General features: G+C 58.6%; 2 protein-coding genes across 7 annotated transcripts in view; one reads left to right on the forward strand and one right to left on the reverse strand.

Annotated features, from left to right (window-relative positions):
- Positions 1–2,399: 2,399 nt before the first annotated feature.
- Znf467 (zinc finger protein 467) lies at positions 2,400–10,008 on the reverse strand. 6 transcript variants are annotated; one of them, XM_005404756.2, is made up of 5 exons: positions 9,658–10,008; positions 7,680–7,755; positions 7,245–7,361; positions 6,350–6,463; positions 2,400–4,199 (listed from the first exon to the last, which is right to left on the reverse strand). In XM_005404756.2, exons 2-5 carry the CDS (start codon positions 7,711–7,713, stop codon positions 2,692–2,694), a joined length of 1,773 nt encoding a protein of 590 aa, XP_005404813.1. In that variant the 5' UTR covers positions 7,714–7,755; positions 9,658–10,008; the 3' UTR covers positions 2,400–2,691. The 6 variants fall into 6 exon arrangements, with proteins under 6 accessions (XP_005404813.1, XP_005404814.1, XP_013360114.1 ...); XM_005404757.2 differs by lacking the exon at positions 9,658–10,008 and adding an exon at positions 9,238–9,516; XM_013504660.1 differs by lacking the exon at positions 9,658–10,008 and adding an exon at positions 8,088–8,337.
- A 2,340-nt stretch (positions 10,009–12,348) lies between these two features.
- Positions 12,349–16,024, forward strand: part of Sspo (SCO-spondin) — a 48,404-nt gene continuing 44,728 nt past the window's right edge. The window contains exons 1-7 of the mRNA XM_005404761.2: positions 12,349–12,398; positions 12,629–12,811; positions 13,178–13,260; positions 13,423–13,602; positions 13,825–14,069; positions 14,150–14,249; positions 15,863–16,021. Coding sequence (XP_005404818.1) covers positions 12,349–12,398; positions 12,629–12,811; positions 13,178–13,260; positions 13,423–13,602; positions 13,825–14,069; positions 14,150–14,249; positions 15,863–16,021 — 1,000 coding nt within the window. The remainder of the gene's footprint in view (positions 12,399–12,628; positions 12,812–13,177; positions 13,261–13,422; positions 13,603–13,824; positions 14,070–14,149; positions 14,250–15,862; positions 16,022–16,024) is intronic.

Genomic DNA, 16,024 nt, shown 5'->3' on the forward strand with positions numbered 1-16,024 from the left:
GCTACTCTTTGCAAACAAGCTCAAAGGGCAAAGCCAAGCCTGGTAGAGAATCTGAGAATGTGAAATGCTGGAAATGTCTGGAAGTGTTAGGTCTCACCAAATATGCTGCATGATCTAAAAGCTGTTCTGACACAAGAATTCCAGAATGTTTGGAGATGGGGAACCATTGTTATAGTGAGCATAAATATAGTTTTCATGTGTTTGAATTTGAAAGTCTGTGCAATTACTTTTCGGCAGAAACCCCAGGACCAGAGGCCAGGTAGACGGCTTTAGAGAGAGAAGCTAATCTGCTTGAAGAAAATGGGCAGCGGTGAGACTCAGAACCCTTGGTCCGAACAGGCCAGACGCTAGTTGTCAAATCTTCCCATTTTGCACAAGAGGAGATGGAAGTCCAGATTTTTATGTGAAATTTCAAGATATTTAAAACACTTCAGGGGTAAGGGGCAAACAAACAAGCCCATTTGCTGGTCACATCAGCATTAACGTGGAGTTTCCCACTCATTCGTAGCCGTGAAATTAAAAAACCCACCTGAACTCGTGGACGCCTGGCCCTTCAGGGAAAGAGGCTTCCTGTACAATGTCCATCCCTCATCGGTGTCTAGGTCTCATGTTCTTCTATCTGCTCCGGTGCTTCGCTTTTGCAATCTGACTTTACTCCCATGCCCCTGACACTGCTGTCACTGACTGAATGGCTGCTGGCTGCAAGAGGCTTGGACATCCTGAGAATGTGTGAGCTCTCTGCAGCCCTCGACTGCCCCCTCCATCCTCAGACTCTGCTCTTACCTTGGCTCCCTGGCTGCCCTTCCTTGGGGTCTTCTTCCCATCGCCCCACCTCCACCTTCACCCCCATTCTCCCAATCTTCTTTAGCGGCTTCTGTCAACGAATCCACGGCTTTCAGACCCGCCTGGCTCCCTGAGCTCTGCACCTGCACAGCCTGTTTCTGATGGGTCCCATGCTGGCCACCAATTTGGCAGCACCAAGACTGCTGCCCCAGGATAAAACTACTCTTCTCCTGTGGAAACTTTTCAGGGGAAGGCCACTGTCATCTAGCTCCTGAAGCAGAAATCTAGGCCTCCACCAAATCCCCCACTCCCTCTCGACAAGTCCTACACATCTATCTGCCTAGTAAGCATCTCTTGAATTCACTTCTCCACCTCCTCCAGCACAGCCAGCCCTGGTCACCGCCACCTTGCACACTGATGACTGTGCAAGACCCCAGACTTGTCCTCTTCAGCCACATGCCTTTCTAAAATGTGTGACTGTGAAGTGGCCAGGTTCCCGCCCTGTGCAAGCCCTGCTGTGGGCTGCACCCCCTCCGATATACAGTTCAAACTCTTGAACTAATAACAGCCTTTGCAGCCCTCAGGCCACTTCCCTGGCCTCTCGCCCCTCGCTGGGGGCTCCAGCCCCATGAGAGTGTGGACACTTCCTCTTGTATCTGTACCCGCCTCCAGCTTACGCTTACCCTACCACATCCCTTTTGAGTGTCCCATGCCCTTTCTACAGGTGTTACTAGAAGCGTCCCCATCCTGCAACCTCTCTTGGTCTCTCCTGGACGACTGGATGCCCTCACTGCTACACTCGAGAGGCCCTGTGTACATGCCCTATACCAGCACTTCCTGTGCTCACTGTGAGCTCTGTGAGGGCCGGGTCCCTGCTATCTTGCTACCAGGTGTCCCAGTGCCCAGCAGAGTGCTTGGAAGGCAGGAGCAAGGCACCAATACACACTCACTGGGGTTGTTTTTTGTGCTAGTGATGCAGATTTGCACAGGGCTTCCACTGTTGAAACCAACTCTCTTATCTTAGTGAAAAAGCGCAGGCCCAGGGGAACAAATGCTGTTGCTCCAAATCGCCCAAGCTGCCCTCTAAAAACCCAGGAAGCCCCTATCACCCTGCCACCCAACCCCAGTTCCCACAGCCCATCAGGCAAGCGCAGCTGCAGGGACTTCTGGACCAAGCATCCTCCCTCAGGAGAGCACCTGGTGCACTGTGTGACTGCAGATCCTCCCCACCTAAGGCGGGCAAGGCTTCGGTACGGAAGCCCCCTTGAGAGAGCTGCAACCAGGCCACCAAGGACAGAGCCCCAGAGCTTAGGGTGGCATGCCCTCTCCATGGGGACAGCCAGAGTAGCAGGTCTCCTCCCTGCTTTCCCTTCAGCTCTAGTTGGCAACACCTGGCATAAGGGGACTGTACACTAATGTCCCTTTCAAGTCAATTTTCTGGATCAGGGCAGTGGCTTGGCAATTTAGCATCTGACATTTTTACTCAAAGCAGCCAATAGCAGCCAGCCACATTTAACTTGCCCAGGACTGGGAGGGAAGGGGGCACTTCCTGTAGATGGAGGTGGGACGTTGGATTGAAAAGTCAGCCCCCTCCCACCAGTTAACAGCCCCAGGACTTAGGATTTGAACTTTAATGACACCGAAAACACAGACAACCATTCTTTCCCTCCCACCACGGGTTCCCAGCCCATCTGCCTTGGTCATGTTCTGCCTTCCCATGAGACCTGTGCAAGCTCTCTGTGCCTTGTTTCTTACAATTCGGAGCTGGAGATACTTTGTGGGCTTTTCCAGACACAGGGGTAAGGACAGTGGTCACAGGAGTCCAGGCCACTGCGCTGATGGGCCAGGAGGTCTCAGGGCAGGAGGCTCCCGAATCTGAGCAATGGAAGGATCCTAGAGAGAACAGGCTCAGAAGAGCGGGGCTGGCGCCACCTCGGTGGGAGTGGGCCAGGCTGAGGCTGCCAGGTCCGCGTCAGAGGGTGGGAGGGTGGCTTCGCCGTGGATGCGCTGATGCCGCACCAAGTGCGTCTTGCGGCTGAAGCTCTTGCCGCACTGCAGGCAGGAGAAGGGGCGGGAGCCCGTGTGGATGGCCTGGTGGCGGACCAGGTTGGTCTTGGAGCTGAAGCTGCGGGCGCAGATGGCACAAGAGTGGGGGCGGCTGCCCGTGTGCACGGCCTGATGGCGGCCCAGGTGCGACTTGCGGCTGAAGCGGCGGCCACACTGGGCACATGCGAAAGGCCTGGCGCCGCTGTGAGCCCTGGAGTGGGCGACGAGATTGGGCCGAGAGCCGAAGCGGCGGCCGCACTGCGCGCAGGCGAAGGGCCGCTCGCCCGTGTGCACGCGCCGATGCCGCGCCAGGTGCTGCCCGTGGGCGAAGCCGCGCCCGCAGTCCGGGCAGAAGAAGGAGCGCTCGCTGGGGACGCCGTGTGGGGGCGCCTCGGGGCCAGGGCCTGGGCTGCCACCAGGCTCGCAGGGCAGCGACTCGGTGGTAGCGGGGTCCGCGGTGGTACCCAGGGCGCACTCGTCACACCCAAAGGGGTGAGCCTCGCTGCGGTGCAGACTCTGGTGCATGGTGAGGTTCTTTTTCCAGCCAAAGCTCAAGCCGCAGTCCGAGCAGGCAAACGGCTTGGGCCCGGGAGGGGACGGCGTGGGGGACGCAGAGGGGGAGTGGAGTGAGGGGGGTGCTTCGGGGCAGGGCCGGGTCCCGCCGGCGGTGTCATGCACCCTCTGGTGCCGCACCAAGTGCTGCTTGTGCGTGAAGCTGCGCGCACACTGCATGCACTGATAGGGCCTCTCGCCCGTGTGGATGCGCTGGTGCCGGATCAAGTGCGTCTTCTTGCGAAAGCGCTTCTCACACTCGGTGCAGGGGAAGGGGCGCTCGCCGGTGTGCGTCTTCTGGTGCGAGCCCAGGTGTATCTTCTGGCTGAAGCGCTTGCCGCACTCCGCGCAAGGGTAGGGCCGCTCGCCCGTGTGCGTGCGCAGATGGCGCGTCAGGTGCGCCTTCTTGCTGAAGCGCTTGTCGCACTCGGAGCAAGGGAAGGGCCGCTCGCCGCGGTGGCTGCGCTGGTGCAGCAGCATGTGGGCGCGCTGCGTGAAGCTGCGGCCGCAGTCCGGGCAGGCGCACGGGCCCTCGCCTCGGTGCAGCCTCTGGTGCAGCCGCAGCGTCAGCTGGTCCCGGAAACGCCGCTCGCAGTCTCCGCAGCCGTAGGGCTTCTCTGGGACCCACCCGGGCAGCGCCAGCCCACCCAATGTTCCCGGGGTCCCGGGCTCCAGTTTGTACGAGGCTGCCAGGTGCCCCAGGTCGGGCGCCGGAAAGGGGCTAGGAAGTAAGGCTAGATGCTGGGGCCATTCGACCTCCTCTCCTGTTTCCTGATCCTCATCCTCCACCTTCACCTTCCGAATCATCCACTCGTCGCCTGAACAGTCAAAACAAGAAGTGTCTATTAAACCCACACACCGCCATGTTTTTTGGCCAACAGGGCCTGCTTCTGCTTCCAGGAGCCCTGCAGCCTGATCCCCACCACCACACACAAAGGTTGCATAGACCTTTCCCCCTGAAGCCCTTCCCTGCATGCTCTGTGGGCAACACTTCCCCTTCCTGCTGCCTGGGCAGTCCTCGGGCTCACCAGGGAGTTCAATCCCTGCACCCCCTGCCCCCTCCCCACTTCAACGTTAACATTAAGATGGCAGCCCCTGCTACCAAAAGGACCTTGATACCACCCCTTTGCTGCTTCTGCTGCTCTCTGCCCCTCTGTGGCCAGAGTATAGGGACACTTCGGTACCCTATTTCCTGGGGAGCTTCCACTAAAGGTATCTATTATGGAGGCAGAGCCATGATGCTTGTGTATTCTTACTGTTGCACCGAGGGTTAAACCTAGGGCCTTGCACACGCTGGGGAAACATGTTACCTATGAGCTATATCCCAGCAGGTCTCACTCACTAAGTTGCCCAGGCTGGTCTTGAACTTGCTATCTTCCTGCCTCAGCCTCCCAGAATGCTGGGATTACAGGCATGCACCACCACGCCTGACTGTTCTTTCGTTAGAACTCCCAGAGTAAGTCTTGAGAAATAATGAACTAGATGATCTGAGTTCCCGTGAAAGTCTATCATAGCCTGAGCTTTGATTCATCTCCTCCCAGTTCCTTCTTTCAATCCACTGATTTGGTTTTTTTGTTTGTTTGTTTTTCTCCGGTACCGGGAACCGAACTCATGACCTTGCGCTTGCCAGGCAGGCGCTTTGCCGCTGAGCTAAATCCCCAGCCCCTTCAATCCACTGATTTGTAACAGCTATTTGTCACACTGTGAGGTCGCCTGTATTTTCACCGTGCCTGTCCTGTCAAGAACCATCAGAAGCTCCCCATTATAGGATAAAGCAGGTTCTAGCTGCATTTGAGGCCCACTCAAACCTGTCCAACTTTCTTTTTCCAGATGTGAACCCTTCCCTTCTACCCTGCTGCTCCTTCAACCCCAGTCGCGTGCCTGTCACTTTTCCTGCTTCAAAGTCTTTCTCAGCTCAGACTGTCTCTCCATCCTACATCCACCCTGCTTCGGGGCTGCAGACTATGCCTCTATCAAGGTGCAGCCAAAGCAGCGTTTCTAACAGATCTGATGTACACGGATCTCTTACCATAAACCTGTAGCACTTTCTGCGAACACTTTCACACCTATTTGTCTATTTCATACAGTTTTCAGTTCTTTGTCCTGGTTCATATTAATTCAAGCAGATTTTAGCTTCTAGAGGGCAGGTATCTGTGTTCTGACTTTGTGTCTAATAACAAATGTCTTTCTGTGTCCAATAATACATAGAGATGAAGATCATCACTATTTATCAAGGGCCAGTATCTGTACACTGTCACATACCTTTACGACAATCATGAAGTTAGTATTATCCTGGTCCACAGGGAGACAAACTGGCTCCTGGCGAGGACCCAGCCTATCAGAGCCCTCAGCAGGTACTCTAAATGTAACGCTGGTGTTCAAACCAGGTCTAGAGCCAATCTGATCTCACTGTGCCCAACACAGCCTATACATAGCAGTCACTAAATAAATTGTGTTGGAGAAGTGATGTCACTCAGGTAAGGGGTGATTCGGACGGTGGTAGTGGAAGGAAGTGAGGGTGGGGTTGTGGAGTGACGGCCCTGGGTACAGAAGAGATGGGCTGACTACATGCTACCCCTGGGATCAGCAGACATTTTCAGGACAGGGAGAGAGAGTGAAAAGGTTGCTCGACATCCTTTACCTTTGCTGCTGTTGCGATTCAGGTGAGCAACGCCATGTATTTAGGCTGGGGGGCTTGAGGAGGGGAGTTAGGGCTTCTAGAGCAGGATATCAGGCAAGGTGTTTCCTCTTTGGGGAGTGGCTCTCCAGTTCTGCTGCCTACAGATGGGAACTTGCTTTGGGCACTGGAGAAAAGAGCGGGGCTTGAACTCGAGCTAGCTGGAAGGGCCTGAATGGTTGTCTTTGCGGGAGGGGGCAGATGTGCCTCATCAGACAGCAGCTGGGGAGCCTGCCGGGTCCTGTTCCCCTTGTTTGACCCCACGGTGGATGCAGCAACAGGCAAACTCACCGGAGCAGGAGCCCACAGGCTCAGCCTTCTGTGGGCTGCACATCTGGCCACCTCTGCAGGGAGCCTCGGCTTGTTCAGTCTGGGCACCTTCCTCCGCGCCAGGGACCTCATGTCCTGGGAGGGAAGAGGGGACCTCAAGCGCTCTTAAGGCATCACAGGCAGATGAAAGTCCCCACTGGTGCTGGTAAGCAGGGCAACCATAAACACCACTCGCACCCCACCCACAGGACTCGGTCCCACATCATACCTGCAGGCCGAATGCCCAGCGGCCCAGGGCGAGGCTCCTTCCCCCAGGGCAGCTGCTAAAGGTGTGAGGGATGGAGGAGCCACAATTGAGAGGCCTTCTGAGGTCGTGGCCTGAGGCTTACCTGAGGCTCCCTGTGCTTCCCAGAAGCCAGGCGGACCCCTCACCCCTAAATGAACTCCAGTTGCAAGGCAAATCATTGCTGAGGATCAGCACATCAAAAGGCCAGGCATGCACACTTTGGCCCTAGGCACCCAGTCCTGGCTGCCCTTTCCGGAAGCTCTTCTCCGGAAGTCCCCATAGCTACCTCTCACCTCTTCCAAATCTTCCCACCAGCCTTCTCTCAGTACCCTAATGAGCCCCACCGTGCATCTCCCGCAACCTGCAGCCTCTCCCTGTGCTCTGTGCCCTCCCCCGACAGAACAGATCATCTAACACTTTCTAACCTCTCTCATTTTACACTTACTGCTGGTTGACTCTGTACTCTCTAGGATTAAACTCCTTGAAGGTGGAGATTTTGCGTCACCAAGATATCCCAAATGGCTAGCACCTGGCACAGAGCAGGTGCTCAGTAACTACTTGGTGGAAGAGAAGAATAAAGGCCGCAAGAGTTACTCCCTTCACGGCCCGGCATGGTCCCCGCCAACTTACCTGAGCGTGTGCTCAATGCGCTTTCTTCCCTGGCAGAAGACATCTGCCCCTGGGCATTATGAGACCCGTCCCTGGGCTCACTTTGGGGGGCCATCTCTGGCTGTCCCACAGAGAATCCTGTCACAGGCAGAAAGATGGGTCCAAGTAAAGCATCCCACCCAGAACTGGTGATCAGAGGTGGGGACCTGCTTGGAAAGGACACAGCATGCTGTCAGCACACAGCCTGACTGGTACCAACTCAGCCCCTTGGAGTTAAGGATGGTGGGAGGAATACAGTAAGGAAAACACACTTCAATCCCAGTGCTCTGTGGGTGTTCATGGTCACATAGCCGGACGCAACTCCCGTGTTCCAGGCAGTGAAATACCCCAGGGCCTGGATGGATGCTGCCCTACATATGCCACGGCCCCTCCACGTTCCCCTGGGGTCTGACTCACCCAGGGAGCTGAGCGCCTCCAGGGTCTCTCTCATGACAACAGGGAGCAGCCCCTCTTGGGGATCAGGCCACAGACCCTAAGGAGAGGAGGCAGCTTGTTCAGGTTTTCCTGCCAGCTCCTGCCTGCACCCTGGTTGTGCCGACCTCGCCCTATGACCCCTCCCTAGGAGCTACAAAGGGGATGTCTGGGAGGCAGAGACCTTGAAAGGCGAAGGCCCCAGGAAGCCACCTCTTCAAGCACCTGGCAGGTCTCTCAAAGCCAGCCCTAGCCCACAAGCAGCACCACCCCATGGGCACCCCACCTGCACCCCAGTGTCTTTGCCCGCAGAAATGCAGGAACCATGTGATTCTCTGGGGAGAGAAAGGAGGGTGGGACACCAGGGTAGGTAGGGGGTGGGACACTTCATCCCTTGGGTCCTTCAGCTGTCACTGCTGGAGCTGGTGAAACAGAAGCCAGCCAGGGCGAAGGTGAATGTCTCTTTAGGGCTGGGGGCGCTCTCTGAGAAGAGTCCTTGTTAAAAGTAGGCCATGACTCTAGCTTCCTCTTCCTAACCCCTACCTCAAAACCACCACCCCCAGGAGACTTCCCAGGCTGGGACACCCCCCAGACCGAGACACCCTCCTCCCACACACCCCACCCCGGTCTCTTGTTCCCTTCCCTAGTCCTCCTCCTGTAGGCTCCCTGCCCTTCCCCCAGCAGGCTCCCCTCCCCCTCTCCTAGGCTGGCTTCCCTCTGCCCCTCCCCGCTCCCTCCCCCTCTGCCTTCCGCCCTCTCTCCCCACCGAATCCGGTGTCTGCCCGGAGCTCCTCCCCCTGCCCCGCCCCTCCGGGTCTGCCTCTCTGCCGCTGCCCCCCACCCTGCTCCGGGCGGGCGGTCCCAGCTTCGCTCCCCTCCCCCTCCCGTCGCCCTTCCCCGTCCAACCGCGGCTCTCCCCGCGCCACCCCCTCCCCAGCTGCACTCTCTCCCTTCCTTCCCCTCCTCTTTTCCTTCCTCCCCGACACACGCCCTCCCCCTCCCAGCGAGTCTCCCTTCCCCCTCCCTTCTCCCCTCCCCCTCCCACCCCACTTGGGTTACCCTTCTCGTCTCCTACCTCTCCCCTCCCCCTCTCTTCCCCTCCCCTTCCTCTCTTCCCCTTTCCTTTCCTTGTCCTCTCTTCTCCTCCCCCTTCCCCTCCCCCTTCCACCTTCTCTTCCCCTCCCCCCCTCACCCTCTTCCCTTCCCCCTCCTCTCCCACTCCGGTTTCCCTTCCTTCTCCTCTCCTCCCCCTCTGCCCACTCCGTCCTCCCTCCCTCTAGCAGCTCTCCTCCTTCCGCGGCCTGCCCTTACAGCCGGCTCCAGCTTCGCTCCCCTCCCCCCGGCTCCCCAGAACCGCTCTTCCCCTCCTCTTTCAGCCGGCTCCCGGGTCTCCAAGCCTGCGGTCCCCAGTGACCTCGCGCGGTCCGGACCTTCTCGCGGGCCCTGCCCCTCCCAGCCCCGCCGTCCTTCGGAAGCCCTCTCTCCCCGGCACACCCCCCTCTCCGGGCCCCGTCCCCATTTCTGCTCCCCGAGGACTTCTTACCCCCTCCCAAGTTTTCCTCGAGACCAGATCCCCACTGCGCCTCCACACCGCGCGGGTCCTCCGGAGTCACTCCGGTTCCAGTCACCTGTCAGCGCCCTCCCGAGCTGCCCAACCCTGCGCCCCGTTTTTCCATCTTCCCTCCCTTCCGCACCCCCTCCCTACTCCCCTCTTGGGACCTCCCGGCCCCTCCCCAGCCTCCACCCTTCTAGGGTTCCCCGGCCCTTCGCTCTGTCCCGCGACCCTCCCCCTGGTGCCTCGACCCCCCCCCCCGCCCTCTCCCCCTGACCCCTCCCCCGGACCCCTCCCCCGAGCCCTATCCTCCGGGCTGTCACCTGCGCGGGCAGCGGGCCGGGCGCCCGAGGCGGGCGGCGAAGCCTCTGCTCGCACCTGCCTCGCACCTGCCCCGCACCTGGCCCCTACCTGGCGGGTCCCCTAGCAGCTGCCCGCGGGGACCCAGGCGCCCGCGGCTCCGCGCACAATGGCGCCCGCCGCCTGCAGCCCGGTGCGGACTGCCGGAGACCGACGGACTGACAGCCCGAAACTTCGCGGGAGGAGGAGGGCACGCGGGGTGGGGGGAGAGGGGCCGGGCAGCGGCGCCGAGGGGGCGGGGACCGAGGGAACGGAGCCGGGGCGCCTGCTCGGAAGAGGTGGGGAACAGGGGCCTTGAAGGGTGAGGGTCCCGGCAGGGCGCTCGGGGCGCTAGGTGTGCAGGTGGTGGCCGGGAGGCGCGAGGCCCGGGGAGGTGGAGGAAAGTGGGATCCGGGGAAGGGAGGAAGGGCTCCCGGGCTGCGGGGAGGGAGGGAGGAGGGTGCTTGGAGGGAGGAGCTGGGAAAGGTGGAGCGCGCTGGGTGTGTGTGCGTGCGTGTGTGTGTGTGTGTGTGTGTGTGTGTGTGTGTGTGAGTTGGGGGACGGGAGGGGCGCGCTTGGAGAGGGGATCTTGGCTGTGCGCGCTGCCGTCTACAGCACGGGTGCTAGCGGGTGGCGATGGGTCGGCGGTCGTCTGGGAGACCACGGCCCGCTGTCCACTGAGATCCCACCCGGATCCCTCTTGATCCACCGAGATCCGATTCGAGAGCCAGGACGGGAGCCCTGGGAGGTGGAGGGAGACGAGCGAGCTGGGCCCTCGGGGTAGAAATTGGGGAGCCGCAGGCTTGGGGTTGGGTCCCCTGGGCGAAGAGAGGGCGGGGCTGACCTCAAGGCTGCAGGGGGTGAGGGGCGGAGACTCCGAGGGCAGGGCGCGGTGAGGGGAGGGGGCGCTGCCCCGGAGCCTCGGGACTCAGGCGGAGGGCTGCGCTGTCCTCAGCCCTCGGATCTGGCTCCTCTGGACCTCGCCCTCCGGTCCCACCTTCTCAGTCAAGCTCAGTCCTTTCTCCTCGGCGTTGCCCCTCTGCACCCCGACTCCTGGAACGCCCCAGACCCGTCTTGCTCGAATTCAAATCCTGGCCGGTTGCGCTGGGCCTCCTCCCCACGATCTTTCTACAAACTCCCCAGGGCTCCCACTTCCTCCTGCCCGCCCCTGTAGGGGAAAGGGCGGCTTAGACTTGCAGTCCAGAGCTAGGAGACTGGGAAGGGAAGGCAGGGGAAAGCACCTGTGGACGGAACCAGCGCTGCTGGCTAATCACCCCAAAACAAACCATGGGGACATCCGTGCAGTCTGGACGCAGTGACCCAGCGCTGGCCTCGAGAAGACGGAAGCTCTGGCACACAGCAGAGGTCCTCTCAACGTTTGCGGGTGGTTAGAATAAGAGGTGTATGACTCTGGGTGACCTGGAGAAGCTAGGGGATGTGGAGAAGCCTCAGAGTGGGGTTCCTTCAGGTGTAGATGTGTAAACTCTTCTAAGCCCCAGTGCTCGCTAAACTGCAGGCGGCCAGGAGCAGAATGTGCCTCCCTGTGTACTCTGGGCTGGGGTTTGACACCTGGGGGGGGGGGTCCCCGCAGGCAGGACACTGAAGGAGGGCATGACCAAGGGTGAGTGTGAGAGAGGCTGGAGGAGCAGAGACTAGGACAGACCTTGGGCCCTTCCCAGGACCCCTGGGACCCTCTTTGGGGCCCAGACCCTATGGTGGGCCCAGGAGAGGCGGGAGCTGGTCCAGCTCTCACTGCCCAGATTGGATGGCTGCACAGGACGCTTGGTGGGACATCCAGGCTTAGGAGCTGGAGAGCTGCATTCCAGCCTGGTGTCCTCGGAGCTCTGCTGGTAACCAGGATATGACTAGGGTTCTCTGGTGGAGCCTGTCATTGCCCCCTCCCAGCCGGACGCTGGGATTATTCCATCCGGCTCAGTTCTGCGCCTGACCTGGGGGGGGTGCCTCCCACCCCACCTGTCTTTCCATCATGCTCACCTCTCAATCCTTAGCCCTAATCCTTAGCCCAGGCATCCCACAAAGCCCCCACAAGGACCAGCCACACATAATCCCCCTTCCTAAGCTCTCAGGTCCCACAGAGGAAGGGTACACATTGTCCTCTTATCTTCCAGGTCCCCTGGCCTTCAATTCCAGAGTGCATGGCGTGGTGGGAAGGGGGACAGAGGAGGCAGGAAAAGAGCAAGTAGAACACCATACTGAAGTCATTTTCGCCCATCATTTAGCCCAGTAACTTTGAACGTTTTGGTGGGGCACCCCTTGAGAATCTAATAAAATTTTGAAACTGTGCTCTGAAAAATGTGTGCACTCAAAATTTCAAGGAGCTCATGGGTCTCTGAGTCCCATCTGTGCATCCCTGGGGAGACCATGAGGTTTTTCCTAGTCAGAAAAGGAAGTGCCTTGCCCAGAGTCCCATGTTAATTTGCAGTGTGCCTGCATGTGTGGGAACCCCAGAGGCCCGTAATGCCTGGCTATGTTTCCCTAGGGAGTGACATGCGCGCGCGCGCGTGCACACACACACTAGCAGGAGCAGAAGGGGCCCATTTCCAGCTGGCCTCTGAGGGGAGGGTGCTAGCAGGTCCAATCCAGTTCTGAGCAGCTGTAGCCCATAGGCATGAGGCCAGGATAAAGCCTCCCTTCTACCAGGGCGCAGCCTTGGGCAGGTTGGCATCCTCTCTGCTCTGCTGTGGCAGCACAGGCAAAGCCCGGACCTCAGGTCTCCTGAGGGTGGCCTGGGAGTCAGGCACCATGCTGCTTCCTGTCCTCCTCTTTGGGATGCTGTGGGTTCTGGCTGATGGGTAAGCAGCCCACCAGGACCCTCCCAGCTACGATCCTCTGGCTGATACCCAGGGACCCTGTGCAGCACCAGACTTGCCTTCCCGTGCTTCTCTCTCCAACCTTAGCCTCCTCCTTGTTTCAGGGACCTCCGCTGGGAATTAGCTCTTATGGGAGGAGTGGGGTCACAGGACAGGGCTTCCTAAGGACGGAGGAGGCGGTGATAGTAGCTGTGGCCTCCTATCCTGGACAGGCGGTGGTGTGAGTGGACAGAGATCATCCACATGGAGGAGGAAGTAGCCCCCCGTCAGGAGGACCTGGTGCCCTGCACCAGCCTCTACCATTATAGCCGCCTCGGCTGGCGTCTGGACCTGCCCTGGAGTGGCCACACGGGGCTCACCAGGTCCACAGCACCTGGGCTCTGTCCCATCTACAAGTGAGTGAGGGTCTGAACCAGGGCTGTCTGGGGGGCTGGAAAGGAGTGATGGGTGGACCTCCTGTGATGGTAGCAGACATGGCACAAACAGGGATTTGGGAAGTCGGGCCCGGTGGACTTGGGGTAGGGCAGAGAGTATGAGATCAGGTGGGTGGGTGAGGGTACCATGGTGGACGGGACAGGAAGAGGTGCAGTGCCTCTCACATTGCATTTGGGGAAATTAAGCCCAGGAGGAGGTAAATTACGTGATCACCTGATGTACGCTCAGAGGAGGTGACCACACCTGATAGCCCAGGCTGTTCCCTGCTTTGGCACTGGGCTGAATACTAATATCTCTCCCTGCTTCGCCCTGCTTGGTGCATGCAGACCCCCTGAAACCCAGCCTGTCACCCAGAACCGGACAGTGAGGGCCTGCTGCCCAGGCTGGGGGGGCACACACTGCACTGATGGTAAGCGTGGGCATTGCTGGGGGTTCCTTCTGGGGTCCTGAGCAGACCTGTATCTGTGGTTCTTAACACCTATGTACGATTGGGGGGGGCAGCCAGGCTGAGAATCCTAGGTCGTCCCTATGCCGACGCCTGGGCGTACCCCATTCTCTCCACCTGCCACAGCCCTTGCTAAAGCCAACCCCGATGGCCTCTGCTTTGCCACGTGGCAGTGCCAGCCTCTGGCAGGCTCAGCTAATGCTTCGGCAGGAAGCCTGGAGGAGTGCTGTGCCCGGCCCTGGGGACACAGCTGGTGGGACAGCAGCTCCCAGGTCTGCCTCCACTGCTCCAACAGACACCTCCCAGGTGGGTCTGCAGGCCCCAGTGCCAGAGCAGCATGTCCTGGCCATCACGCCCACACCTCCCCGGGCCTGGATCTCTGGGCTTTTCTCAGGGTCCTGCCCACTTCCCTGCCCCCAGAGCAATCATGCGCTGTCCGCACACCTCCCGCAGTGCCAGGACTGTGCCCTCAGCTCAGCCTTCCCCCTGCACTCGGAGCCTCACTCTGATGTGATGTGTCTTGCCCAGGGGATGCCTCCTCTGCAGCCCTCCTGCAGCCCCTTGCAGGGGCCGTGGGCCAGCTCTGGAGCCAGCGCCAGCGACCCTCAGCCACCTGTGCCTCTTGGTCAGGCTTCCACTACCGCACCTTTGATGGACGCCACTACCACTTCCTGGGCCGCTGCACCTACCTGCTAGCGGGTGCTGTTGATTCCACCTGGGCTGTCCACCTGGTGCCCGGAGGCCACTGCTCCCAGCCTGGGCACTGCCAGCTGGTGAGGGAGGGCACCCCCAGGGAGGGGACTGGACACGGGCAAGGAGAGTCCCTGACCCATTTCACTGTGGACCTCCCCAGGTCCGGGTGATGATGGGCTCCGAGGATGTGCTGATCCGGGGTGGTGCCGTCTCTGTGAAGGGACAGCTGGTACCCGAGGGGGAGTCGCGGCTGCTCCACGGTGAGGGCCCTTTCCCTTTTCCAGGAGGGCCTTCCCACCAGGGCAGTAGAGGGGCAGAGCTGCTGCGTTTCCACCATGGCCCATGGGAGGTGCCTGGAGATGAGGAGCTCGGCAAGGACAGGCCCTGGTCCAAGTGTGGCCTTGGGCAGCTTCTACTGCTTAACTCTTCTGCGCCTCAGTTTCCCCATCTGCCTCACAGGCTATTACCCCAGCTGGGATCACAGGAGTGGGGTGAATGTGTGTGTATGTGTGTGTTTGCTATATGTGGTATATGTGAATGTGTGGTATGCGTGTGTAGTGTGATATGTGTTTGTGTACAGTATGTGTGATTGTGTGTGCTATGTACATTTCTGTGTGGTGTTTGTGGTGCATTGTACATGTGTGTATGCTGTGTACATACAGTGTACGTGATGTGTATTTGTATAGGTGGTGTGTGTATGTATGGTGCATCTGTGAGGTGTATGTATGATGTATGTACACAGCATTTTGTATGTGTGCGTGGTATGGTGTGTGTACATGTGTGTGTGATATGTATATGATGTGTGTATGAATGGTGTGTGTATATATAGTGTTATGTATGTGTGTGTGGCATGTATTATGTATGGTGTGTGTACATGTGTGAGGTGGGTGTAGGATATTGTGTGTATGGTATATGTATAGTGTTGTGTGCATATAGTATATATATGTGTGGTGTGTGTGTGAGGTGTGTGTATGATAGTATGTGTGATGTATGTATAGTCTTGTGTGTTGTGTGTGTGTCGTGGTGTGTATATGTGTGTGACAGTTTATATGGTGTGTTTCTATACATGGTGTGAATGTATGGTGCGTGTGTATATGTTGTGTGCGTGGTGCATGTATCATGTATTGTGCTGTGTACAGTGTTGTGTGTATGTGTATGTGGTGTGTGTGGTATGTGTGATAGCTTAGCCTCTTAACAGCATCCATAGTTCCACCTCAGGGGGCTGGGGATTTAGCTCAGCGGCACAGCACCTGCCTGGCAAGTGCAAGGTCGTGAGTTCAATTCCCGGTACCAGAAAACAAACAAACAAACAAACAAAAAGCTAAACATAGTTCCGCCTCAGGAAAACAAGGGCTGAGCTCTCGAGAACGGCAAGAATTCCTCCCGTCCCTGGGCAGTTGGAGCCCTGTGGTGATGGGCACAGGACACGGACCCTGGCGGCCTGATGACTGCCCTGTTTTAGTTACTTTTCTCGTTGCTGAGACAAAATACCAATCCCCAAAGTTAAAGGAGGAGAGGTGTATTTGGCTCACAGTCAGCGGAGGTTCAGTCCATAGTCGGCTGGCTCTGAGGCAGGGTGTCTCGGCAGAGGGGCATCACAGAACAGAACAGTTCATGGTGCCCACAAGACGGCAAAAGCAGCAAGGGAGTGAGATAAGCCTCTTTCTGTCCCTTATATTGCATGCTGGCTACCCACTCTAGGGCGGGTATAGCCCTCACACCCTTAGTCCTAGCCAGAATGGTGCCAAACCAACCAGTGGGCTGATTTAGTAATCACACACCTCCCAGATTCAGTCACCTCTGAAAAAGCCCTATGACTGCATGAGGCTTTGAGAGGACATCTAGACACAAACCAGAACGTGCCCTTTTCCAGGACTGAGCCTGCAGTGGCAAGGGGACTGGCTGGTGCTGTCTGGGGGCCTCGGGGTCGTTGTGCGGCTGGACAGGTCCAGTTCAGTGTTGGTCTCCGTGGACCATGAGTTCCACGGACAGACACAGGGCCTCTGTGGACTCTACAACGGCCGGCCGGAGGGTA

Source organism: Chinchilla lanigera, unplaced genomic scaffold (assembly GCF_000276665.1).
Source record: "Chinchilla lanigera isolate Chin_1 unplaced genomic scaffold, ChiLan1.0 scaffold00090, whole genome shotgun sequence".
In the NCBI taxonomy this organism is placed as follows: domain Eukaryota; kingdom Metazoa; phylum Chordata; class Mammalia; order Rodentia; family Chinchillidae; genus Chinchilla; species Chinchilla lanigera.

Bases quoted from the DNA above. Each gene is read 5' to 3' on its own strand.
- Znf467 (XM_005404756.2), bottom strand. From the start codon at position 7,713: ATGAGAGAGACCCTGGAGGCGCTCAGCTCCCTGG. The intron at 7,362-7,679 runs GTGAGTCAGACC...TGCCTGTGACAG, and splicing joins GGAGGCGCTCAGCTCCCTGG to GATTCTCTGTGGGACAGCCA. The intron at 6,464-7,244 runs GTAAGTTGGCGG...CTTCCCTCCCAG, and splicing joins CGCATTGAGCACACGCTCAG to GACATGAGGTCCCTGGCGCG.